Below are 27,483 nucleotides of genomic sequence, written 5' to 3' on the forward strand. Positions count from 1 at the left end.
AAATGAACCAACACCAACCACCCAAACATTGCAAGATTTTGATAGTCCACATATTCCTCTCCACTAGGTGAAGTTAAAAATTAAGAACTGACTGGGGTGCACCTCAGTGGTAAAGTATGTGCTCAGCATGCAGGAGGCCCCAGGTTCAATCCCCACCATTGGCAGTGCAAATAAAAACAGACTCTTCACTAGTAACCTTCAGTTATCTCTTCTGCATTTGCCTGGGATCATTCTTGAGAAGCCTGCATCACTTGGGAATTATGAAATGTTAGTGTGTCAATATGAGGTAACAGATTTGTGAAGGGAGCATGTGACTGGCCTTGGGCTCAGGCCAAAAAACATCGAGAGGAAAGCCTTGGTCCTCTTGGCCATCAGCCTGAGCTCCATCTCTTTTGTTGATCTGGTTTACTCCCACTTTTTCTCCTGCGGCAACTTTTTCCAAAAAGATCTCCAACTTCTCAATGAGGTAATTGGTGGCAAGTGCTAAATATTTACCATCACACACACACACACACACACACACACACACACACACACACACACACACATCCTAAAGGCCATAACATGGACTCTCAGTTTTATATAACTCAATCAAGTTCCTAACTTCTAATAGTATGTATGAAAGAACATCTAGGAAATGCTACATTTCACCTGTTCATCATTTCTTCTATACCCATTATATCCATAGAGCTTGGGACTGTTACTGTTAACCTATATGTACAGGAACTAGGGTCTGCTGATTCTCTTTAGATCACACTTGATGGGACAACCATCAAGTAAGTCTTCTCCCCTCCAGGTAGCCCTTCAGAGAACAGGCCGTCCATTACATGGCACAAAGGTAAAGTCACTTGATGCAGTGTTCTGGATAATTTTAAGGGGGTTCACCTTGAAAACCCTCCAGATAGGCAGTGTTGCTTACAGCTGCTCAGGAGCATGGTGGCATGCCACGTGCTTAAGGTCCGGCAGAGGGAGCCACCATTTTGTCCTATCTCCTAACCTCTCTGAAGGTGTCCTTGTTTGACAAACAGAACAGTTCCTGCCTTATCTACCTCTCTCAGCTGGTGCACGATTCAAAGGAGATGAGCCAGATGACATCTGAGCACAGGTGCCAATGCTATGAGTTTAGTGAGCACTGTGAAAAAATGGAGAGAGTGCTCCAATTGCACCCATGACCTCGCACATCTGCAGGTGAATAGCTGGTTTCATGGTATACATAGTTATGCTCAACTTTTTTTTTGACAATAGGGTATTTCTGTTTACTAGTAATGATTGCAAACATAGCACTGGAAGCTATTCCCCTTTTCCCCGCTACTGGACAAAGGTTGTTGGGTTTTCTGGCTACTGTGAGCAAGTAGGGAGAGATGCTACACTGGAATCAGACAATTGCATTTAAGTTCCAGCTGTGCCATTCCTAGCTGTGTGTTCCTGAGCAAATCACTGAAACACTCTGATCCTTGGCATCTTCATCTTTGGAATCAGGGTAATTTGACTTAGATGAGTCAAAGAATATAAAAGTACTGTGAAATGTGTTTTTAAAAATATACAAATAGGGCTGGGGATACGGCCTAGTGGCAAGAGTGCCTGCCTCATATACATGAGGCCCTGGGTTCGATTCCCCAGCACCACATATACAGAAAATGGCCAGAAGTGGCGCTGTGGCTCAAGTGGCAGAGTGCTAGCCTTGAGCAAAAAGAAGCCAGGGACAGTGCTCAGGCCCTGAGTCCAAGCCCCAGGACTGGCCAAAAAAAAAACCAAAACAAAACAAAACAAATAAAAATATACAAATAGAAAACAAACATTATTTAAAAATTGTCATTTTGAAAAGGTCTGGACCCACATTTTCTCTCTTCAGAGCTAAATAAAACACAAAACTGGGGGTAGGGCTCAAGTGGTAGAGTGCTTGCCTAACAAGTTCATGAACCTGAGGTGAAACCCCCTTACTGCAAAAAGAAAAAAAGAAGAGCCACACATCCAGTAACCTCAGTTACTCAGGAGGCTGAGACATGGAGGATCACTATTTGAGGCTAGCTCAGGCAAAAAAAGTCTGCCAGAGTTCATCTCCAAACTAACCAGCAAAAATCTGTACTGAAAGCATTGCTGAAGTGGTGGAACCAGGTGAAAAAGTAAAGCAGAGAAGTCAAAGCCAAGCAAGTATGAGGACTTGAGTTCAAACTCTATAGTACTGGCAAGAAAAAATACAAAAAGCTAGAATACTAGGTCCAAATATCTGAATATTTCTTGTCTTTCAAAATTTGAGATAGGATCTCATTATGAAGCCCAGGCCAGCCTCAACCCTTTGCTTTGTCTCAGACTCTTAAGTGCAGGGTTTATGGCTCTGTGCAATAATACTGAGTGACATTTTTAGTCTTTTAACATATACCATTATTGCATTTTCAGCATTAAGTTTTATCCTATCAATAAAAATAGTTACAACATCAGTCAGGTATGGATGGCAACTGATATCTTTTACATCTGCATAATATATATGCACACATATGTATATACACGTATGTAACTATGTATGCAAATATGTGTATGTATGTATATATGACAAAGATGCTAATCGTGTGTGTGTGCGTGCGTGTGTGCATGCATATGTGTGTGTGTGTGTGTGTGTGTGTGTGTGTGTGTGTGTGTATACTGGGGCTTGAGTTTAGGGCCTTGTGTTCTCATTTGTCTTTTTCGCTCAAGGCTGGTGCTTTACTACTTGGGCCACATCTCCACCAGAAACCCAAATGATTTCCACGCACAATCACGATATCAACAAGAAATAAGCAAGAAGAAGAATCTAGAACAGATACTGCATTTGGGAAAATACAAGGAGCCAGGAACATCTGCCAGGAGAAGGAATGCACTTGGAGTAGATGTAATGTGTACAGGGAGGTAAGAATGGGAGAGATGGGCAAGAGAAGGCAGTGGTCACTATCCCAGGGGATGATACATAAGAAAGTGTGGCTGTAGGACACACAGTTCCAGAAAGCAATGCTACAATTCAGGAAGGGTTTATTCATGGTCTATCCTGAAGAAAGGTGGTGTACATGACTTTGGGTTATTTGTTTTCTATCCCTGGAGATATTAGCAGAGATTGGATGTCTCCAGCACTTGGAGAAGAACTGGTTTGCATGTTCTCAACAGAGCTCTGCTCCTGCAAGGTACTGCAAGTTGACTAGTAATCAGAGCTGCTTTCTCAAAGGAAGACATCATGGTGAAAACCAAGAAGCCAGCACAAGTATTTTCTAGGCTTAAAATGTAACACTCCTGCTGGGTTATGGTGGCTCATGCCTAGCTATTCAGGAGGCTAAGATCTAAGGATCCAGGTTCAAAGCCAGCCTACGCAGAAAAGTCTGTGAGATACCTGTCTCCAATTAACCACCAAAGAGCAGAAAGAAGAGCTATAGTTCAAGTGGTAGAGTACTAGCTTTAAGCAAAAGAAAAAGCCAAGCAAGACTGAGAGGCCGAGTTAAAGCCCCAATACCAGCATACACATAAAAAATAACAACAAAAAGCACACTACTTTTTCAACCAGTCAAAAGTATACCTTTCCTGACAAACCTGTGACAGTCTCTACCAAGATATTGAGTGTCAATTTATTTTAAACACACACACACACAAATTAGAAACCACTCGTCCTTACTCCTGACAGCACATGAGTGACACAGAATAAACAGCAACAAAATTGCAGCAATTTCTTTATTTCATGAAGCTATTACCAACCCATTACCAACACTGATAAATTATGCAGGGCAACCTACATCACAAGGAACTCTTCCAGAAACACACATACACACACAATCCATTAATAACAATTACATTTCCATAAATCTTTGCAAAATTAGGTTGTGATCAGTAATTTATTTTCATTCAGTAGTTATACAAACAGTGGCACTCAGCCAGGATTGTATAGGCAATCACAAGGTGTCTTTTAAAAAACGATATAATTTGCAAATACCAAGATGGTAGCTGGGACTTCCAGTTACTGGTTTACACAGAAGGCTGGTGGTGTAGATAAGCAAAATGACTAACAGAAGAGCTCACAGTGCCACCACCATGAAGCTGAGCATGTGGAATTTTGCCAAAGACCATCACCTTGGTCTTGAGAAACAAAAAGCAGAAATTATGAAAACCCCAAAGGGGGGGGGGGCGCCGCATACTCGCATGTGCAAACCTCATCCCCGTGGGTCACAGCCGGACTGTGAAGTGGACTGCCAGAATCACCGACTAGTGGTGATGTCAGGAAAGGATAAGCCTTCAACCGTCAGGCAGTTTGCTGGGGAAGGCAGGTTCATCTTTAATATGAGATGTGGTAAGGAGACCAGTGATTTAGTCATTCAGGGGCAATGTGATGTGTGGTTGGGAAAGTACAGACTTCATAGTTATACTGGGTTGTATTACTTTTCCACCTAGTAGCTCAGCTATCCTTAGGAGCCACTACTCTGCTGGGAGCCTCAGTTTCTACTTCTACAAAAGAGAATAATAACATAGGGCAACCTCATAGGATTACTGTGGTCATGATTAAAGTAAAACACTTATAGTTAAGCCTCCAATGCACTGGTCTGTGTACCACAGCATAAGGAAATCAGGGTGATGATTGGGTTTCTTAACACTACTTTACAGATCAGTTTTAATATTTAGAAGTCTTGCTGGGCACTAGTGGCTCACACCTGTAATCCTAGCTACTGAAGAGGTTGAGATCTAAGGATTGAGGTTCAAACAAGCCTAGGCAGAAATGTCTGTGAGACTCTTATCTCTAACCAGTTTAAAAAAAAAAAAGCCATAAGTGGAGATATGGCTCAAGTAGCAGTCAGCCTGAAGTGCTACTTTGAGCAAAAAAAGCTAAGTAAAAGCCTAAGGCTGAATTTGAGTCCCAGTACCAGCAACACACACAAAAAAGATGCAAGGGTCTTGGTAATATTTATTAAGGACTATGTCTCAGACACTATGTTAAGTACTGCACACATATGTGTTATTTCACTTTATCCTCACCATGGTCCTGGAAGTAAGATTATCATTATTTTCAACATGAAGTTTGTTTTGTTTATTGGGGGAGTTTTGTCCAGAAATATTTTCAGCAAAACTTTCCAACTCAGTGAAGTTTGTATTAAGAATTTATTTGAAAATTATCGAACTCATTGGCCCATAGGCACATTGGAAAAATGTATCTCTTTCCAGCTGTACTGTAGTGTCCTACAGGCAGGCCTGCTTATACGTTCACAGTTACTTTTTTTTTTTTTAAAATAAAAGTCATTTACTGCTTTAAAAAAAAAAGGAAATTGAGTCTTGGAGGGGCATCATGGCTTTTCCAGGGTCATATTAGCGGGTAGTAGAGATGGCTTTGGGACCAAGGCAGTCTTACTCTAGAGTTGGTATCCTGAACAGTCTTAAATGTAGAAAGTCAATGTATTTTCCTCTCATAAACCCGGCTCTACTTTGTGTACATCCAGGAGCTCCATGATCTCCAAGACACTTTTCCACCTAGAATAGTGGCCCAGTGACCCAAATCAGATCCTACTGGCAACTGATAATTCCCTGATTAACTCTGCATCTCTCTACCCAGGAAGATCTCTGCAGTCACATGATTCATGAGAATTATCCATTTAGTCCTCCAGAAACTCTAGGAACCTTACTACAGTTACTCCCTATAGATCAACAGTTCAGTGCTGTATAGCACAGATTCCAAGAAAAGTAGAGATTACTGCAAACCATAACCCATTCTCTCTCCAGCTGGCATTCAAGCACAGCCCCAGGTGGATGTGACATTCCAATGCATGTGTTCACTGATGAGGCATACATAAATCACATTAGGAACATTAAGCTCACCCTACCCTGTAGCTCAGGCTTCAATGGCACCTTCTCAGTTATGTATTCAAGATCATATATTTAAATTTTGTTTCAAACTTTGCTTTTAAGTCTTCTATGTAAACAAATATAATTTGAAACATAGTTTTGCTACTCCAAGAGAAAAGCTTATATATTTAGCATATAATATTTTAGTTGTCTGTTTTGTATCACCCTTCCCTTTGCTCCCATTTAAGTAAATACCCTTAAACATTACAAGGGCCACCGGTATTGAATGCTGGACTAAATCCATCAGGAAATCTGGCCCTAGATCTTGGCTCAAGCTGATTTTCTTTGTGTATTTCTGCAAGTCCCCTCCCTTTGGTGTTGTTCTACATAAAGCAGAAAGGATAATACACCTTTATGCTACCCTCCATCATGGTGGGGATCTCAAGGGTGACACTAGACATGGTAACATTACAGAAGGGGGAGAAGTCTGTTATTTGTGGGTCACCCTATTATTCCCAAGGCCAGGCTAAGTATACTGGCTGAGTTAAAACCAGAATCTACACCTTGGAGCACAGGGCAATACTGAACTCTTTTAATAATCATAGAGAAAAAAGCAATGGCTACATATACCACCAACCAAATCAGGCTTCATCTTGATCCACACATAATATGGTAACTCTTAATAGTTGAGTGAATTGTTCATTAAGCTGTTTAGATACAGCCTTAGACATGACAGAAGTGCCTTTTGGATTTTCATGAAAACTCTTCAAAGCTTGTCTCCAGGCTCTAGCTTCCTTAACCATGGTATCTGCTCAGCTGAGACTTCTTTTTTTTTTTAAAGCAAACTTCACCAAGGGGAAAATAGTGATTCTTAACTTTAATGAATGATATTAACAGTTTTTCTTTTAGGGAACTGATCAGGTATTATAACAATACATGTGTCTACAGTGAGCAAGCATTCCCTCCAGGCATGGAAAATGAGCAACTGATAATATGAAAACATAAGCTGAGCAAAGCTGTATTGAGGATTAAAAGAAATAAACTGGACAATGCTCACATCATACTGAGTTTCTCCATGAAAGTACTAAGCTCCTTAGATTTCACGGTTAATGATTAGAGCCAGAAGGATCTAGCTAGTTACAGGTATTACTATTAAACATATGAGATCCAACCTATACATCTCTGTCTTAAGAATATCAATTTATGAAGCAGTACTAGACTAACAGACAAAAAATATCATATATGCACTCTATAATCCATGTAAAAAGTCTCAGATCCTTTAAAGAAAAGAAAACAAAGATAAAATTTCAACACCTATCATTTTTTTTTTTGGCTTTCACTGGGAACTAACACTGAAACAAACAAAAAAGAAAGCATTTAAATTAAATTTCAAGTAGGAATTTCATTATTTGCATGAGTTTTGCTCAAGTAGATGGCATCAAATGCACATTATTGCCTTCGCACTGTTCACCTTCTCCAGCATACTGGTCCTGGGGGCCCCATGCTACAAGGACCTTGCTGGCACTATCCTGCCTTTACCACACTTGGAAGAAACAGCCACTGCAAGTCTGGGGCACAGGTATTCCCCAAGGTACTTCAAGTATCTTTGAATGTCAAAGTCCTGTTATTCTGCAAAAGTCTGTGGATAAATCTGGTGTTTTTTTTAAATTAACTCTCCTTTCTACAAATAAAGCTGTCAATCTTTAAAATGTATTTTCTGAGGGATTAATAGTCAATGTACAAAAAAAGAAAAATATAATCCTGTTTTTCAAAAGGCAGACAAGTGAATGTTGCTTTGTTTAAACATCTACAAATACTGCTGACACCTACTGGTAGAAAACAGATTTTAGTTAAAGGCTAACCAAAAAACTAGGCCTACAAAGGTTGGTTGGTTGCCTTTTGTGCTCACAACAAAACCAGGAAACTTCCCCTGAAATGCATTTAGGTTTCATTTCCCAACTCTGCCTATCTCTATTATTAGAAGGGACTTTATGCTGAATTAATGAAGCTAAGAGATATCTGCCTCAAGGTGTACAAAGCATATTTTATTATGATTAAAAATCTCAATGATATACCTAAATAATATTTAACAACTATCTCCAAAACGCTTCCAATGCCCATCCTTATTCTCATACCAGGACATTCTCACACACAAAAAGAAAAGGAGCCATATTTTATCCTCTGGGTCTAGCTACTAATATTTAGCCCTTGAGGATTGTGTTTCAGAACACTTGAGGTCCACAGACATATATACACATGAGAATAAGGAAAGATTAAAATAGTTGAGTTCACATAAACCCTCAGATTCAGTAAGAGCAAAAGAGGACTGAGGGACCCCAGAGCTATTCTCATTGTCTGTCCCTTTGCCAGCTTCCACTTGCTCACTGAACTGGCTGTGCTTTTCTTCTTTCCAGACAGAAGGAGTTTGAAGGGTTACTCCTCCACTCATTAAATTTTGAAATTGCCATTGAGAAGTCATGATGTCCATTCTGAACCTGATCAGCCTAAATTCTACCAATTGGTGAAAACTTAAATACACATCTAAATGCCACTAGAAACCACCACACTGCCAACAGCTGCTGGGAACAAAATCTCTACCTGAAAATATTCAACTGTTGAGCAGTGGTAGAGGAGAGAAGTTAGACTGTGCTCAAGTGAGTCTACCAGAGACTGACTGGAGTCCCAGTCACCTTGGTAGAGGCAATGAATCACTGATGCTATCTTCTTATGTATAATAATTTAGCGACCCAGTACACACACTGAGCAGACCCCAGGGTGACAGATGGGTGGAACCCCACAAGTACCACAACAAGGCCTGAAACACTCCTGCCCCCAGATACCCCTTCTCCCCCAGTGGCGGTTATGTTCTCCTAGCCAGGAAGGAGACAGTAGAGCTCTTTCAGATACACATTTAAGAGCAGCAGTGAGGAGCTGGGTCCTGGGGGTCCACCACAGCCTGGACCTAGTAAAGCTGTGGTGTAGTGAAATCCAAGCAAGCCTTCTCCACCAGCTGAACCCAATCTACCTTTAAGTCCAGTGGGACTTGCCAGAGAAATAACATACAGGAAGAAAAGGTCATTTGAGCACCAAATGAGAGGTCTCCTTCACCAAACCCTTAAGGCACCGGAAAGTTCTCAGAAGAGGAAATAGTTCTATCGTTCCAAAGCAGCTTCCTACCCACTGGGGTTTAATTCTCCCATCTGGGAGACACTCAAATGACTCACTTTGCTCCAACCAGGAGATAAGTGGCCCCCCACCCCACTAGCCACAAGTGAAGCGGATAATAAGTGTCTGTCCTGTCTTTACTGCCAAATAGCTGCAAGGCCAAGTCTGCAGGTGAGATGTCTGCATTGGTCCCCGATGACCTCCTTTTGACCCCCAAGAGGAAAGACTCGCTCAAGAGGTTAGCTCTCCCCATGTCTGCCTGCTGATAAAGCGGGGGAAAGTTCTGGCTCCTGGTCTAGTCAGCAGGTTCACCTTCAGCCAGACGCCGCTGGACTGGCTGTGCAGGAGAAGACGGGACAAGCAAGCAGGCTCCCCGCCCCGCAGGAGAGGGACAGGGGAAGGGGCGGCAGCTCGAGCTCGGCCCACGGACCGAGAGACCGCGTGAGGGACGCCGGTGGGCAGACGCTGGGAGGGGGAGGGGCAAGAGCCCTCAGCCCTGGAGTGCACGGGGAGGAGAGGGAGCCTGGGCCCAGGGAGGGGTGGGCGAGGGATCGGCCGGCAGAGGAGCCCGGAGAGTCTGGGTCAGGCGCGCCTACCTCGGCGTCCTTGGTCACGCCGCTGTCCAGGGGGACCTCCAGGCTGCAGTTGGCCCTCTTGACTGTGAGGTAGAAGGGGTAATCCTTGGCCACCATGGCGGCTGCCGGGCCGGCCCTCTGGGATGTCACCGCTGATCCCAGCAGAGTGAAGGAGGATCCTAGCTCCACGGTGCCAGGCGGCGGCGAAGCGAACCCGTACTCCGACAGCCAGCCTCAAGCCCGGCGGCTCGCCCCGGGCGCTGGGGCGGGGCCAGCGCCGGGGGCGGGACGGGGCCGCTCGTAGCCCCGCCCACACGTGGCGGGACCGCCCCTGGCGATAGGGATGGGGCCGGGCCTTCCCCCTGAGGCTGGGCGAGGGGCGCCCTCCTCCCGACCTGTGGCACCTCCACCTACGGCACCTCCACTCATTCTTCCCTGGTGGAAGGGAAGGCAGGTTCAAAGGAAGCCTGCGCAAAAACTGGCAGGAAAGCCAGCCCACATTAAAAACAAAGGCGCTAATATTCTGGTTTGCCTTAACTCCCAGGTCAGACTCCAAGCACGCTCCCCACCCTTTTTTTTTTTAAAATGAACGTTATAGTCCAAATAGTATAAAACGCACTGGCTTTCTTTTGTAGTTTAATTAGTTTATTGTTGTGTTATTGCACATTTCCTTCCTTCTGCATCTGTCCCCTCATTCTCTCCCATCCCCTTCTCCCATCTCCAATCACGAGCTGCGTGGTTCACTTTTATCAATGTCCAATGAAGCTAGTGCGTTCCACTGCTGCACTTTTCATCCACTTTCCACTGATTCTGTGCCCTCCCCCCACTTTCCCTCAGATATGCATGTGTATATACTATATACGAAATAAAGAATTAGAGTTATCTGAAAATGAAAAGACAAATTAAGAAAAAGGTCCTTTGTGTCCATATCTCCAGTTCATTTCAGTTTTTTTTTTTTTTTTTTTTTTGGCCAGTCCTGGGCCTTGGACTCAGGGCCTGAGCACTGTCCCTGGCTTCTTTTTTTGCTCAAGGCTAGCACTCTGCCACTTGAGCCACAGCGCCACTTCTGACCATTTTCTGTATATGTGGTGCTGGGGAATCGAACCCAGGGCCTCATGTGTATGAGGCAGGCACTCTTGCTACTAGGCCATATCCCCAGCCCCCTCAGTATGTATTTTATTTTATATGCATATGAAGAGGCGCTTGGGTATTACAAGTTGGTGTTTTTCTCCTAAGACTATCCTCTTTTGATCTCACTGTATAGGGTGTCTAGAGTCCTGTATAATTTGTCATATTCTGCTGTGTTTTAAATCTAACCTCCGAATATCAGGGAGAACATGCACAATACACCCATTTTAAGTGTGTAATTCGCTAAGTTCTGACAAATACCTGTGTAGACACCTCCACATTTCTATCCCACCCCACCCTTGCAGTGCCCTCTAGCTCCTCACCCTGAACCCACTCCCGAATATAAAGAGAGGGTAAGAGGCAGCCTGCCACACAGAAGGGCAACTAGAAGGATCTGTTTCCAATCCACAGTTGTGCAGACATGGCCCTGCCCTGCCACACTTTTTGGGATCCTTTCTGGAGAAACATAGACATTGTGATTGTCTTAGGACCAATGGAGAGTGCTTGCAGTAGCCCCTGTCTGGCTAGTAAGAAACAAAAGAAAAAACAAACAACAAAAACCATGAGACAGTGGTACAGCCATCCATAGGATGAGCTTACATAACCTTTCCTCCTTAGGAATGTCATTCAGCCACAGTCAAAAAGGAGATGGGTCTATGGGTGTGGTGCTGCAAGATCTCCCATGTGTTGGACTTGGTTTATAAATAGTTGCAGCAGGCTGGGGTGGGGGGGGGGTGCCTCAGAAATAGAGCATGCTAATAGTGGTGAAGCCCTGGGTCCAATTCCCAGCACCAAAGAGGGCAGAGAACAAGGAGGTCCTGAGGGGTGGCCCAGATTTATAATCCAAGCGACTCTGGGGACAGAGATCAGGAGTGTCATGATTCATGGCTTGTAGGGGCAAAACGTTAATGAGACCTCTATCTCAATCAGCAAGACAGATGTAGTGGTTCATACTGTAATCCTGACTAGACAGAAAGGATAAAATATGAGGATCACAGTCCAGGCTAGCTCCTGGCAAAAACACAAGACTCTAACTGAAATAAGTAACTAGAGAGGGGATGGGGGTATGTGAAGGTGTGGCTCAAGCCAAGATGCTAGTGCTGAGTGAGTTCAAACCTCATTAGGGATCCAACCACCCTTCCCACCCCACCCTACCCACCCCCCAAAAAAGAAAAAAAAGGAAAAAGGGGAAAAGGTTAATGTAGAAAAGCACAGATAGAAACCATTTGTGCTAAAAGCACATCTACTAAAGAATACCGTATATTTTCTATAGAGACAAATTTGTAGGTCAATATCATTGAGCAATGTCTGAAAAAGTCCACAGTAAACTTTTACCCTACCCATTTCATCTTGGATAAAAAAGTTAGAGTTAGAGGACAAAGTAAACTTTAAACTTACTGTGAATGTTTTAAAAGTATAGAAAATATATTTTACAAGAAAAATGTTTGTATATCACTTGGAAAGTTAGAATTTTTTTTTGAAGCTATTACTATTTACAAGGTTACTCTGTAGGCTGTACTGTTGATTTTTCCCCTTAGTTAAAGTGTCTCTGGGGAGACACACCCTCCAGCTCTTGCTCCCTGGGTGTGGGGAGCGATGGAAATGGACAGATGCAGGCCCTGTCTGCTGTGCCATGCTTCCAGCAGAGGAAGGGAGACCCCAGTCATTCCAACTTTCCAGGCAGGAAACCTCTTAGTACATGTTTTTTTCATCCCAGGTGGCAAACCCATAGCCTGGCACTGAACCCACCCACCTTCCTGCCCTGCTAGGGTACAAACATTCCTTTGGGGAGTAGGAAGCATCTGGTCCAGTTAGAAGTTATGATTGCCAAACCTGTCAAGAGGGTTCTGGAATAAATAGGGTCCTCTTAGGATTGAAGTTCTCCCTCAAATATCCAGTATGAAGTAAAGGGAGGACTGGCTGCCCAGAACCCATGGAACAGGAAAAGAAGAAGGAAGCCATGCTGCTTGCGGGGGAGGGGAGATGGGGGAGTGGAGGTAAGTGGGGGAATAAAGTGAGTGCTATCAGAAGCCCTGCAACTTGGCCATGGTTGGGAAGGAGAGAGGGAACCCCATCTCCAAGGGCACCCAGCCTAAGCAACAGCCTGAACAGTGATGCCAAAGCCAGGCCCAGAGGCACTGGGGACATGCCTCATTCTGAGTCCAAGGGTGCAGAGCCATTCCTCTTTCCCTCTGCTTTTTTGGCTGGCACAGGCCCAACCTCTCAACTAGAACACTCTGACATGGAGCCAGTTCAGGAATGGGCTTTAAGCCCTGGTGAAACTTGTTTGCTGGGCACTGATCTTCAGTTGAAAAATGTATTTACAGCTATCAATGAAGAGAAGAGTCACCCAGCCAAGTCCCACAGTCATGAATCTGGCTGCTTACTGCAGTATCTCCAGGACCATAAATCCTAAGAAATCTCAAGTTTAAGTACAATCATTGAGCAAAGAGTGATTTGGGTCTGCCTGAGATTCTAAGCAGCCTGTCAAAAAACAGGCTGCCCTAGACTACAGTTCCCAAATACACCCCCATGGGAAGTGCCGCAGTTGAGAGCAGCTGGTCCAGCCCTGCATGCTGCCATCCAGGCAGCCTGAGGAGGGAGACTGGCACTCCACTCTCCATCCTGCCTGCGTGTAAATGTGTTTATGAGTTTAGGAACAAGACTGCTTTAACCAGCTGCTCTGCTCAAAGCAACAGCACAAAGTTCCTTTCAGAACCCATCTTCAGCACAAACCGTTCTAATCCTATAAAATGCCTCACAGCCGGATAGGGTTCCCCACAAGCCAAGAGCCTGGAGACTGGAATAAAAAAGCCTGTTCTGCATTTCCAAAATGGGTGCCAAGTGCAGGACTGTGTTCTTGCCCATGCTGGGAGGGATATTTGTGCTGCTGGTGGAGGGTGGGCCTCCACACCCACGTCCACCACTGGTGGTTAGGCCCTTTTAGACTAGCTGAAGGCCAAGAGCTTACCTACTGAGTCCACAGCACCTCAAATTCTAGTGCTGTGATCATGAACCCAACAGACCTGGTACGTTGACCCTCACAGCTTTATCAGTGCCACAGTTCTTATCAGATTTAGGTTCCTTTTTTCCCCTAAACATTCATTAGTTCATTTATTTGCTCATCCATCCATCCATCCATCCACCCATCCATCCATTGTATACTGGGAGCTTCCTTCAGGTCAGATGTATGATTGCCTCTCTCTCCTTACCTCTTTATCCATTCCAGAGCCTACATGCCAGGAACACCTGCTCAATGAATATGATCCATTTGAAGATGTGGCCTTTGAGCTGTGACCTCTGATATACATTTTCAGAAGAAGCTTAAGTGATAGTAGCGGGAGCCCCAAAACCCAGCTTCGAGCTGGGCTTTTCTGGCATCTGGAACATCTCTTTTACCTGCTAATTTAACATGGTCTTGTAGGTAACATGCTGGGCACACCCATGTTCCACTTCTTCTGTCCTCTTCCCATTTAGGAGACATTTGCAGTTAGTGATAAAGCTCTTCCTTTATGTGACATCAATCTTGATGAGGAGTGAGAAGAGGGTGAAGCCCAAAGTTCTGGCAGAGAATACTGAGAGATCAGGACTGGGGTTTATTGCTAGCCAAGTATAAATGGTACCAGAGGTGCCCCATCACATCTAAAACCACACATTGTTATTAATCTCCTCTGCCTGGGAATATATGAGGCACTTGACTAGATTCATGAAAATTCATACTTGATTCACATTCTCTTAAAGAGCTTGTTTTCTGAAAGAAGTCTGAAAAACTGGTTAAGTTATAAAAATATTTTTCCTCATTGAGCTAATCCTCCAGATTACTAGCTGTAATGAAAAAAAGGCGAATATAATTATCTATGAAAATTTGTGGTGATATACCACAAACATGTGAGTTTGTCAACCTCTAGAGTTCCCTATGTCATTTGCTCACAGCCAGGATGGATTCTGTCCCCTCTGGACATTTAGCAATGTCTAGATACCTTTCTGATGGCCTCTGGGAGATGCCAGGGTCCCACTGGTATCCAGAGAGTGAATTGAAGGCAGGGATGTGTGTACACAGTTAAAATGCCCAGGACAACTGCACCCAAATCCAACATACCAGCAGGGCTCCTACTGAGAAGCTTCCCATTAAAGAGAGAAAGGAGCTGAAGACAGATCAGAGCCAAGAAATCTGTTGGCTTTGACCTCCAAGATCTTTTCCCCTTAGACCTTGATCAATGTCAGAAGTCAGCTTAAATTCAGCAGAGCAAAGAAACCCAGCACAAAGAAGACCACTGCCACACCTGGAAGCCGCTCCAATGTCCAGGCTGCCTCTTAGCTAAACAACAGACCTCATAAAACACAAAAAAGGACAGAAGAATAAAGAGGAATCTAGGAGCAAGAGGGCTGGGGGAAACAAAAGTTTCTCAAGATGCTTCAGAAACAAAACTGCACATAAAACAAAACAAACAACAACAAAAACAGTGGAAACTAAGCACAAGGGGCTCATGCCTAGCTACTTGGGGACTGCAATCTGAGCATCAGGGTTCAAAGCCAGCAAAATTCCCAACACTCTTATCTCCAATTAACCAGCACAAAGTCAGAAGTAAGGGGTAGAGTGTCAGTCTTGAGCAAAAACACCAAGTGAAAACATGAGGCACCAAGTTCAAGCCCTAGTACTGAAAGAAGAAAGAAGGAAGAAGAAAAGTCCAGTGAAAATTAGTTTTAATGAAATATAATTAAATAAAACTAGAGATGGGGAAAGTAATTTTTCAAATTTTCTTCAGGACCTTTGCCATCATGTTTAGTTGTTTTTGTGGGGGAAAAAATGCAGACTCAGTGATTAAAAGCCCCAAAGGTTCCAATAGTTCTTGATCTGAAACATTTGCAAGCTACATAGCAGGTGTGGTCAAATCCATTATCAATCAGGATTTTATATTAAGACTCTATATTATGTGCAATTTGAATGGGTGGTCATCAGCACGTTTTTTTTTTTAACTTAAAAAATTAAGTGAGCCCTGGGGCTGGGAATATGACAGAGTGGTCATGTGCTTGCCTCATATACATGAAGCCCTGGGTTCGATTCCTCAGCACCACATATATAGGAAAAGCCAGAAGTGGTGCTGTGGCACAAGTGGTAGAGTGCTAGCCTTGAGCAGAAAGAAGCCAGGGACAGTGCTCAGGCACTGAGTTTAAGCCCCAGGACTGGCAAAAAAAAAAAAAAAAAAAAGTGAGCCCATAGGAAATTGTCTGTCTAGTATTAGAGAATCTTTGACCTGATGGATTGACTGAATTTGTTTGAGAGTATTACATATTTGGAGGTCAAGAATTCAATAAATTTGCTCTATTCCAAAATTACTTATTCTCAGCTTGTAGCTAATGTTTACATGTGTGTAGGATTATATGTCTACATTATGTGGAGGAATTAGTATCTGAAATGTTAAGACTGGCTTTGGGTAGAGGTATTTTCTCTTCTACTTCCTACAAAATCAGCGTGTTGTATTTTATTGAACCTAAGATGTCACTGATTGTATAATATCTGTTATTATTTATTTGTGCCTGTAATCCTAGCTACTTGAAAGTTGGAGATCAGGAGGATTGTGTTTTGTAGCCAACAAAAGCTAGCAAGACCTCATTTTAATCAATAGCTGGTACTGTGGTGCCTGCCTGTCATTCCATCTATACTTGAAGCAGGCTGATGGAGGTGTGACCAGTCTTGGCAAAAAAAGTTTGCAAGGCACCAACTTAATAGAGAAAGCTGAACATGGTGATTCATATCTGTAATCCTAGCTATGGTAGGATAACAATCCAAGCTGGATGGGGAAAAAGATCCCATCTCATAGAAAAAAAGGACTCTTAAGCAGTACAGTGCTTGCCTAACAAGCACAAAGCACTAAGTTCAAGCCCCAGTGCTGTAAAAAAAGAAATTACGTGGTCAAATGAATTATATCATGCAAACCCTTGTAAGATACATGGTTGTTTTAGAGAAGTTAAAATGTGAGAAGAGCCTGATGTTGGTGCTCAGGCTTGTAATCTTACTCAGGAGACTGAGGAACATTGCAGTTCAAAGCCAGCCCAGGCAGGAAAGTCTGTGAGACTATTATCTCCAATTAATCAGTAGAAAACCAGAAGTATCTCTATGGCTAAAAGTGGTAGAGTTCTAGCTTTGAGCAAAAAGAGCTCAAGGACAGTGTCCAGGCTCCCAACTTCAAGCCCCACAATCCACAAAAAAAAAGAGAGAATAAGAGAAGGAATGAGTAAGGGAGGGATGGAGGAGAACATTAAAAGGAGTGACATTGATCAAGACATTCTGTATTCATAACTTGCTTTATTAAATGGCAACTCATTTGTAAAACTACTTAAAGATCGTAAAAATAAATAAATAAATAAAAATGTGACAGGAAATGTGAATGGCAACATCATACAGCAATGTCTGTATAAGCAGTCCTGCAACTGAGAACTTGCAGGACTTTCGGGGGGCATTTCCACAGACTACTTGTTTTTTTTTTGGCCAGTCCTGGGCCTTGGACTCAGGGCCTGAGCACTGTCCCTGGCTTCTCTTTGCTCAAGGCTAGCACTCTGCCACTTGAGCCACAGGGCCACTTCTGGCCATTTTCTATATATGTGGTGCTGGGGAATCGAACCCAGGGCTTTGTGTATACAAGTGAAGCACTCTTGCCACTAGGCCATATTCCCAGCCCCTCCACAGACCACTTGTGAACTTGACTAAGGAACTCATGAATTGTTCCTGGGCCCCACTTTGGGTCCATTGGATTGGACCCTTTTGAAGTAGAGTCCAGAAAATTTGTATTTTCATCAACACCCTGAAAGAACAGTGTTATGAATTAGAATGAACAGCATGATGCTATGAACTAGAATTACCTAAGTCTCCCACAAACCTTGTTCCCCCTTGTTCCCTCCCTTCCTATCAGAAATGTGGTCAATGACCTGGACCAGGTGGGCCCAGGGGTAAATGGCCCAATGGTCATAGCAGTAAAATGGGCTGGGCACAAGTGGCAGAACACTTGCCCACCCGTGTGCTGGGTTCCATCTCTAGCACTACAGAAGCAAAACTCAGGCTGGGGTTAGGGACCTGTTCATTTGTTCACAGAAGGGCAGGCTTTCCACATCTGGATGTATCAGGAAGACAATGAAACTGCCATCTAAGCCACCCACGAGGAGACATGTTCTGATGCTAGGGATGTGATTTACAATCCAGCATCCAGAGTGCCAATTAAGAACCTGCTTATCTTCGTTGCCAAGGGGCATGAGTGCATTTAAGTTTTTAAAAAATTAGCAGTGGAGAATGAAAGGAGAGTACTTGGCTTAAGACGTTTACTTGAGAAAAGGCCTGGGGCTGGGGAGAGGGGGTTGCTCTGTAACAGGCCTTAATTATAGCATGAGTCAAACCAGCAGAACCAGGCTAAGGGACTCTTGGCTATGTGTCATCTGGTGAGACCTGAAGTGTGTGTATGCTACAAGGCAGCCAGCCGCCCATCAGCTGAAGGGGTCCGCGTGCTGTGGCACTGGATGAGTTCTACAGAGCTGATGGGGACAGGCAGGTGTGCTCACTGAGAACTCTGGTTAATGAAGCAGAAGCCAAATTATGGGAACTTCTGCTGTTTTCCATCAATGTCCCCCCCCCCGCCCCCCATCTCACAACCAACTTCAGGCTTAGAAAACACAGCTTTCACATGTCTACAATTCTGACCCAACCCAACAGAAGGATGAACCAAAGCCTGGTTGTCCATTTATCATGTCCTATCATTTGTTTCCTTGGTTATTCAACTATGGTAGGTTAGCCTAGTTAATTTCTCTTCACCAAGGTCATCTGTATGCCTCAAGGCAAAGGGCTACCTGTTTTGTGTCCCCACCTCACTGAGTACCTCTTTCCCCACTCGCCCTGCCCACAGCCCTCAAGGGGACAGGGACCTCATCCAGCTTGCTCATCTCTATAGATCTGGCCCCAGTGGCTGGGGTGGCATCTGTCAACAGTGGATCCATATTTGTTCAGATGAAGAGAAAACTGAAAGGGGCTGATCAGAGCAGATGGAGGAGGTACAGATCATTGTTCCTGTCTCTGAGACAGAACTGCAAAGTCTCATGCACACAACCACTGCGGGCTGCTGGAAATTTGGAAGGGTAGATGCATGTCCTTAATGTTTATACTACTTGAAGACTCTAAAACTCATGACAACCACTTTGAGAGATGTCTTCTACAACTGAGGCTGAGGGACCCTTCAGATGTTGTAAGAGCTAGCATTTCCTTAGCTTTTTTGTTTGTTTTTTGCCAGTCCTGGGGCTTGAACTCAGGGCCTGAGAACTGTCCCTAGCTTCTGTTTTCTCAAGGCTAGCACTCTACCACTTGAGCCACGGCGCCACTTTCGGCTTTTTCTATATATGCTTCATGCATATGAAGCAAGCACTTTACCACTAGGCCATATTCCTAGCCTTCCCTTAGCTTTTTATCCACCCCTAGTGGGGAATAGTATTCCTTAATGAGGTGAACTTGCCAAGGAAGACTGAAACTGGAGGCCCAGGGATGTCACATTATTTCTTTCCAAAGACAACCTGTGACATGCCCATCTATCCTCTCCTGTCCCTTCATTTTCCTTGAGAGAGAGAGAGAGAGAGACAGAGAGAGAGACAGAGAGAGACTGTGTATTGGGGTTTGGGTGGGCTGAAACTCTACCACTTGAGCCACACCTCCACTTCTGGCTTCTTGCTTAATTGGAGAAGAGAATCTCTCAGATTTGTCTGCCTAGGCTGGCTTTGAAACCGAATCCTCAGATCTCAGCTTACTGAGTAGCTAGGTTTACAAGTGTGAGCCACCAATGCCTGGTACCTTCTTAGGTCTTTGATTCCACATTAAGCTTTCAAAATTTTTCAACTTTTCATGCTCATACTAGTGCTCTGTACAGTGACTCTTTGTTCTCTTGAGGTGGGTCCTGAGGAGCTAGCTTCTTTTGGGGGAGGGAGGAGCTCTGTGTGTGTGTGTGTGTGTGTGTGTGTGTGTGTGTACTAGGACTTGAACTCAGGGCATGGGAGCTATCTCTTAGCTTTTTCACTCAGGACCAGTACTCCACCATTTGAGTCACATCTTCACTTCCTGCTTTTTGGTGATTAACTGGAGATAAGTCTCAAGGACTTTCTTGCCCAGACTAGCTTTCACACAATGATCCTCAGCTCTCAGTCTCTTGAGTAACTACAATCACAGGCACCTCCCTTCCCATTCCCTTCCCTCCCCTCCCCTCCCCTCCTCTCCCCTTCCCTTTTTCCTTTCTCCTTTCCTTTCCTTTCCCCTCTCTTGTTGAGATGAGGGCTTTACTATATTGCCTAGACTGGTCTTGAAATCCTAGGCTCAAGTGCTCCTCCAGCCTCAGTTTCCCAAGAGGCTAGCTTGTTCTTCATCTCACAGTCTTCTAAGTGCCTTGAGAGCTTCTTCTGGCTTTGAGACAGTACTGGTGAGCCAAACTCATCTGTCAGTGAGTGGGAGGAGAGCGGGAAGGAGGTAGGAGAATTAAAATTGTAAAACCAAACTCATGTAGCTTCTTTCTTGAACTTTAATAACCCTAAGCTGCCTGCAGATTGAGAAAAAACAAATGTGATGGCAGGTAGAAGAACTGCTTTGGTGCCAGAAAAATGCAGTAAAGACATAACTTTTACAAGGTAGGCAATGAATAAATGCCCTGCAGGAACAAAATAAGCTTATAAATCTCCATATTTGGCAGCCAGATGCCAGAATGTTGACTTAAGTGCATTCACTACACTCAGCTGACAATGTTTCTACTTGAAGGTGGAACCATTTTCCATCAGAAACAATGGCCAGGGAGATGTGGGGGAGGGGAGAGGGGAGGGGTATAATTCAGGGGATTCATGTTTTCAATGCTGCAGCAAGACCCATTTTGATGCATGCTGGAGGGTTTCCACAGGGTAGGCATATTTTCTACAAAATTTTTAAAGGGCTAACATTCAGCAGACTCCCTCAGTTACTGAAAGAACTATCTTTCTCTCTTGGTTGGGGAGGGATCTAATGCTGTCCTGTGGTCTTATGGAAAAGATCTGAAATGAAAGCTCTTCATTTGGACTCTGCTCTTATGAAAGGAGGTTTGAGGTATCTCACTATAGTTTACTACCACAAGTGTTAAAGGAAGTGCCTGTCATCAAAATTCAAAAATAAATATAAAAATAATGCCAGCATAGCTAAAAATCCCAAAGGGATCAGCATTTTGCTTCAGTTTCCTGTTCATAAAACTTTATAAAAACAACCCACCAATTAAAAAAAAAGTCCACAATAACAGGTTATATTCTTTTCCGACATGCTTGCCTCATGTCCCCTTGCAATGTGGTGCCACAGCGTTTCTTGAGTTGCGGACTCCATACCCCATGGCCCTTTCTCCCTGCAGTGCCCTGTCCCATTGCCTTCACTCTGGAGTTCAGCCCAGCCTCTACCTTAGGAGCTGAGCAGGCCTGCCAATGTTCTCCTTCTATCTGTCCAGAGGAGGCGAGCCACCCAACCGGCTGGAAGTGGAAATCATTCAGGCTTCCTTTCCCCAAGTTAACTTCCACTGTCTGTGGATCTTTCTTTCTTTCTTTCTTTCTTTCTTTCTTTCTTTCTTTCTTTCTTTCTTTCTTTCTTTCTTTCTTTCTTTCTTTCTTTCTTTCTTTCTTTTCTCTCTCTCTCTCTCTCTCTCTCTCTCTCTCTCCCTCCCTCCCTCCCTCCCTCCCTCCCTCTCTCCCTCCCTCCCTCCCTCCCTCCTTTCCCTTTCTTTCACGCCAGACCTGGAGCTTGAACTCAGGGTCTGGGTGCTGTCTGTGAGATTTTTCCACTCAAGTTAGCATTCTGCCACTTGAGCCATAGTTCCACTTCCAGATTTTTGGTAGTTAAGAGGCTCACAGACTTTCCCGTTCAGACTAGCTTTGAGCCATGATCCTCAGTTCTCAGCCTCCTGAGTAGCTAGAATAGGTGTGAGCTACCAGTACCAGGCCTGAAGAAACTTTTAATAAAGAAGTTTATATTACAAGGTCACAAAGTAAAGACAAAATTCATGGTCTGTTCTAGCATACTGAAAATAAGATAAATATATTGCTCATGACACCAATGTTTGAAGAATAAAAAATTTCCTCCTAACCTGGCTCTTCAGCAAAACTGCTTTTGTTGGTTTGTTTTATTTAGCAGTGCTGAGTATCACACCTAGGACCTTGTATGCTCATGGCAAAGTGCTCTACCACTGAGTTACACCCTAGCCCTATAGTACAGTTTTCTGTGTTGAATATTCAACATACCACCTTCCAATCCCTGGTAGAGCGAGGAAGAATATAAGCTCATGAGTGAGATGCCTAGATTCAATACCAAGTTTTCATCAGCTGGGTGTATGGTTTTGGACCACCTGCCTAGTGGTCCAAACCTTAGTGACAACAAACCTCAGTTTAATCATCTGTAAAGGCACTGGTAGCTCTCACCTGTAATCCCAGCTATTCAAGAGGCTGAGATCTGAGGATCAAAGTTAGAAGACAGTCCAAGCAGAAAAGTCTGTGACACTCTATTCTCTAGCCAATAGCTGGAAGTGGAGATGTGGCTTAAGTGGTAGAGCACCAATCTTGAGCAAAGAAGCCAAGAGAGAGCATGAGGCCCTGAGTTTAAGCTCCAGTACTGATGTGTGAGTATGTGTGTGTGTGTGTGTGTATTTGTGTCCCCCCCCCCCCAATTATCTGTAAAATGAGCATATGAGAATTTCAGGGCTTAAATAAGAGTTGTTGTTGTTATTGTTTTTTAAAACTATGTGGATAATTTAATGAGATAATACACATACTTCCTAGTTTTATGTGTATAGCAAGGGAATTTATTTTGCTATTAATCTCCCTGGCAAATAAATCATTGTAGTTCCCTTTTCAAAATGAATTGGGAGAGGTGGATTTAGAGACCTAAGATCATCAATGCTATCAAAGGGATAATTCTTTAATTTAGGCCCATAATTTCCCATATGATTTGATTGTTGGACATATAAAAGAAGCAGCACAGTGAAAAAGTGACCAAAATTTGAGGCAATAGCTCCACCATTGTCTGCTGTGTGACTTCAGGCAGGTCAACTAACCTCCCTGAGGTGTAGATGCTTCAACTACAAAACAAGCAAAAGCATTTCATCTTTAAATTTGTTTCTGTGATCCTAAAAGAGAACATTTATAGAATTGTCTTGACGTTATACTATTTTGTTTCAGGAAAGTCTTCAAATAACAATGATACTACTTCATACTGATAGAAGCATCACTGTCTAAAATCAGCACATTTGGAATCAGCGGCCTATAGTTTTGAGTTAGATGAGAGTAGTAATGTTCCATAGGATACATCAGAATATTAAGTCTTTCAGAAAATGCACTTTCATATCAGTCAACAGCAATGTAAGCAAGATGTCGAAGTGTAGAAAATGGAGAGAGGCCACAAATGGGATGGGACTGGCCTAAAATATACCATAGTCACTTAAAATAGGTATGTGGCCCAGTGCCTGTGTTATCTATGCGACACTATATTTGGGTCTACTGTCTTCTTCCTCCAGGCCTGTGACAGTTCAGAGAGCTATCATCTGTTCCTCATGGACTGGCTCTGGCTGCCTGTGGCTTTTCCTCAGTCATAACTTCCTTTGTGCCCTTCTGGAGTGCGGCTCCTAGCCCGGGGCATGACTGTCTTAGCTATATTTTGGATATCACTGTGCCATTGCTGGCATGAGAGGCTGAGCACCGCTCGTTTCTTGAGCATGGGGGCTCTGTGCAGCCTCCAGATCAACTTGTGACAAAAAAGTATTAGTGGTGATATTGTACACTTACAAAATTTAGAAGTACATATTACAGCAACTAAATAATCCTATAGATAACAAGTCGCCTGCTGAATAAAAGCTTTATTATTCTTTTCTTGTGGTTTTAGTCTCCCCCCACCTTCAATATTGAAGAGTCAACTCAGGGCCTATGCTTGCTGGGCAAGCACTCTACCATTTGGCCCATGCCCCTGGTCTTTCTGCTTTTAGTTCTGTTTTTCAGACAGGGTATTACACTACATTTGTCTGGCTGATCTTGGCCTATGATCCTCCTACTTCTATGGTTTAAGTAGATGTAGACAGAATTACAGGAGTGAGCCACCATGCTCAGCCTAGCTTCATTAAAACATCTATTTTTCCCATTATGCTATAAGCTCCACAAGGGCAAAAGTCATGACTCTCTTGTTCAAGGCTTCATTCTCAGTACCAGGAAAAAAAATGGGGGCAAATGAGAAGAGCTCAATAAATGATGCTGATATTTTATGGGGAATTGTCTGTCATTTGCTATTTCTTGAATCTGCATGAAATCACTCAGGTAGCCTTTATCACAATCCTATGTATAATTCTATAGTGGGAGAAACTGAGGCACAGGATGTTCATGCAACTTGCTCAAAGTCCCAGAGCCAGAAAGAGTCAGAGCTGGGGTTCAAAAGCAAGTCTTTTGGTTCCAGAATCTCAAGTTCCAATTATGAAAAGGACATCTTACAGGCCACTTACCCATTAGCATAGCCTGCTGCCTCTGATACCCAGGATCCAGGATTCAAGCCTGTGGATATGACTGAATCAAGATCCATGGGTTCAAATACTAGCCTAGCAATTCTGCAGTGACCCTGGCCAAGCTCTGGTCACAACTTTTCCCAGATGGTCCACTGGGGGCTGAAATGTCACTCATGTGCCTGTCAGTTGTTAACCTCAAGTACGAGAGTCACTATGGGCATAATATTACATCAAGACAAACCCAGGTCTATCATTGAGCTATCTCCAACCATCAATCAAGCAAGTTACTCAATCTCTCAGAACCTCAGTTTCCTCATCTACTATTAGGATATAATAGGCCCTACTTCAAAGAGCAGAGGTAAACATTAGACAGAAGTTGAGTAAAGGAGCCAACATGTAAAAATTCTATAAACAGTAGCTAGATTTCCTATGGCAGACAGAGCTGGGTGGTTAGGCCAGGGAAGGAAAGGGTATCTTCTAACATCAAAAAAGCCTGAAACTTAAAAAGCATTTCTAAGAATAAGTTACATATCTGCCACATTCCCCAGGCAACAATTCCATACATCAGATTCATTTTTCAAACACAGATAAGTTTGAGTTAACTGTGGATGGGACAAAATGTGCCACTGTGATTTGGGAAGTTCATCTCTGAGTGCTGAAAAGCTAGAGAATAACACTAGCAGCCATTTGCTCTGTGCTGGACCTGCAACAAACATGTGGCAAGCATTTCCTTGGTGAATTCTCACAGCCTGTGGAAGAGGGCACTTCCCCTGTTCCATAGATTAAGTCAGAAACATTTCAATAACTTGCTCATAGTCACACAGCTGGCAAATAGCCACAGCAGAACTTTGTCTTTCTAAAATGCATGTCAGGGTCTTAGCTATGCAGCCATAGCCCTGCCCAGGGACAGATGGCCCCAGTGGGCCTCAGATTCCCTGGGACAGCTGTGCCCACAAAATGGACAAGTTGCTTTACAAGAAGGACACTATGCAAGCTTGAGTCACCTTGGGTTTTAATCCCTGTTCACCCACAGACTGTCACTACTATGGAAGAGTCTTGTAACTTTCTGAAGCCTTGTTTTGAGCAAACAGAATGTTCTGGATTAGTTTCTCAATCTGAGTCTGCAGAACACCAATCACACATTCTGCCCAGGAGGTCAAGAAGATATCGTGAGCTGAGCCTCTGTCCTGGGATTCTGGTTGAGTGAGTGGAATACAATCATTCACAATAGATCCGGTTACCATCAGTTTCTTCCACCTCAAAAATTCTAAAGTTTCCTGGGCACTGATGACTCACACCTGTAATTCTAACTACTCAGAAGGCTGAGATCTGAGGATCGCAGTTTAAGGTCAGCCTGGGCAGGAAAGTCTGAGACTCTTATCTCCAATTAACCACCAAAAAGCTACTAGTGGAGCTGTAGCTCAAATGGTAGGATACCAGGATTGAGGAGGAAAAGCTAAAGGACCATATCCAGGCCCTGAGTTCAAGCTTCAATACCAGCATACACACAAAAAAGTCTGAAATTTGCCTGGATTTTACTTGAAAAGGGGAGAACAGGAAAGAGAGGAACTCAGGGAATCATAGGGACGATTTCATAGTGCTCGTCTCGAAGGTGAGTTTGTACAGCAGTCATGATGTCCCCACGTGGCTTGTAAGCAAATTTGGAGGAACTTTTGGATTAGGAATCTGATAGACCTAATGGGGAAGAAGGCAAATTCCCCTTCTCTTTAAACGATCAGAATTACATATAGCAAATATCCAATAGATATGGACATAAATGGAATTCAAAAGAAAACTGGCCTGAATCAAACTAGTAGAACTTGAGCTACTGCTTGGAGATGCATGGATAAATCAAGAACACTAGCAAGTTCTTTTGTACTCAGCTACCCACTCTGCCATAAGACATTTCTAGTCTCAAGATCCAGTCCTTTTTTCTCCCAGTGGGGTAATCACAGGTAACCCAGCCCCCAGCTGCTTCCCACACACTTAGAACCTCAACAAAGGGCAACTGCAGGTAGGGAAGCTAAGGAATTCTTGTTTTCCTAAGTTTTCAGCTTAGTTCTGAGAGCTCAAAGGATGAAGTGCTTCCACAAGGGGCAGGGGAAGCCATGAATATATATAGCCATGAATATATATATATATATCAATTAAAAATTATTTATTTATTCATTTCATCCAATTTTATTTTGTGCAAGACCTGGGGCTTGAACTCTGGTTCTGGGCACTGTCTCTGAGCTTCTTTTGTACTACTTAAGCCAAAGATTCACTTCTGGCTTTTTTTTAGGGGGGGTGGGGGGTGCGGGGGGAGTAGTTTACTGCAAATAAGAGTCTCATAGACTTTACTTCCCAGGTTGGCATTGAGCTGTGACCCTTAGATCTCAGTCTCCTGAGTAGCTGTAATCCTGAGTAGGATTGCAGGTGGGAACCATTGGCAACTGGCTAATTTTTTTCATTTAAATAATAGAAATCTCTTCTTCCCAGGAAAGATGACAGTACTAACATGAGGTGGACCTGCTGGAGTGTTTTTATCTATAAACACTGAGAGTGAACACAGCCTTGAGGAACGGCTTCTGCTTTTATGCTAAAGCAGGACTTCAGACTAATCCAGTCTGCTGTGCTGACTCCTAGCTAATGGATTACCATGAATTCAGGCTCTCAGGAGCCAGGTCAGAAAATCATGAAATCAGGCTCTCAGGAGCCAGGTCAGAAAATGACGGTGCTCAATAAATATTCATAAGTGCTCAATAAATATTCACTGAATGAATTACAGAACAAAAGGAAGACACACCTCTGACCACATATCTCAGTTGACACACTTGATACTTAAAAGTTTCTGGGCTAGAGGTATGGCTTGGCAGGTGAGGCCCTGGGTTCTATTGCTGGCAATACATAACACACACACACACACACACACACACACACACACACACACACACACACACACACTTTGTGCTTCTAAAAGTTTAGGTCCAAAATAAACTCTCTCAAGTTTCTCTATAGTATCATCATGTGTATCCTAGACCAAGTTTTCCTCTGAGCAGTTCTATATCAGCTCAGCCCCAGGAGACAGCGCCTCTCTTGTGAGGTCCCACACAGCTTACTGAAGTCACTTACTAGTCATGCAATTTCTTTTGAGTTAGTAAGCCTGTGGTAGTGACACAACGTTTCAGATCATTTCCCTGTCTAGAGCCCCTGGAGGGCAGAGCCTGGCCCATCTGCCTTCTTCCCTCCACAAGTAATCTTGGGGCACAGGACTAAGCAAGGGACTTCTAGAGCTGGACTAAGAAAGGAATGATTCCAGCTGGAGGATTTTAGGCTACTATTCT

General features: G+C 43.6%; 1 protein-coding gene across 9 annotated transcripts in view; it reads right to left on the minus strand.

The window, feature by feature from the left end:
* Arhgef3 (Rho guanine nucleotide exchange factor 3) overlaps positions 1-27,483 on the minus strand; it is a 326,782-nt gene that overhangs the window by 64,796 nt on the left and 234,503 nt on the right. Inside the window, exon 1 of one of the 9 annotated variants that reach the window (XM_048355788.1) lies at positions 9,546-9,748. The exons of 7 other annotated variants lie outside the window; for them this stretch is intronic. In XM_048355788.1, coding sequence (XP_048211745.1) covers positions 9,546-9,641 — 96 coding nt within the window. In that variant the 5' untranslated portion in view covers positions 9,642-9,748. Of the gene's footprint in view, positions 1-9,545; positions 9,752-27,483 lie in introns of those variants that run through there. One more of the 9 variants, XM_048355791.1, reaches the window with a different exon arrangement.

The sequence above is a fragment of the Perognathus longimembris genome, chromosome 10 (assembly GCF_023159225.1).
Source record: "Perognathus longimembris pacificus isolate PPM17 chromosome 10, ASM2315922v1, whole genome shotgun sequence".
Lineage (NCBI taxonomy): Eukaryota > Metazoa > Chordata > Mammalia > Rodentia > Heteromyidae > Perognathus > Perognathus longimembris.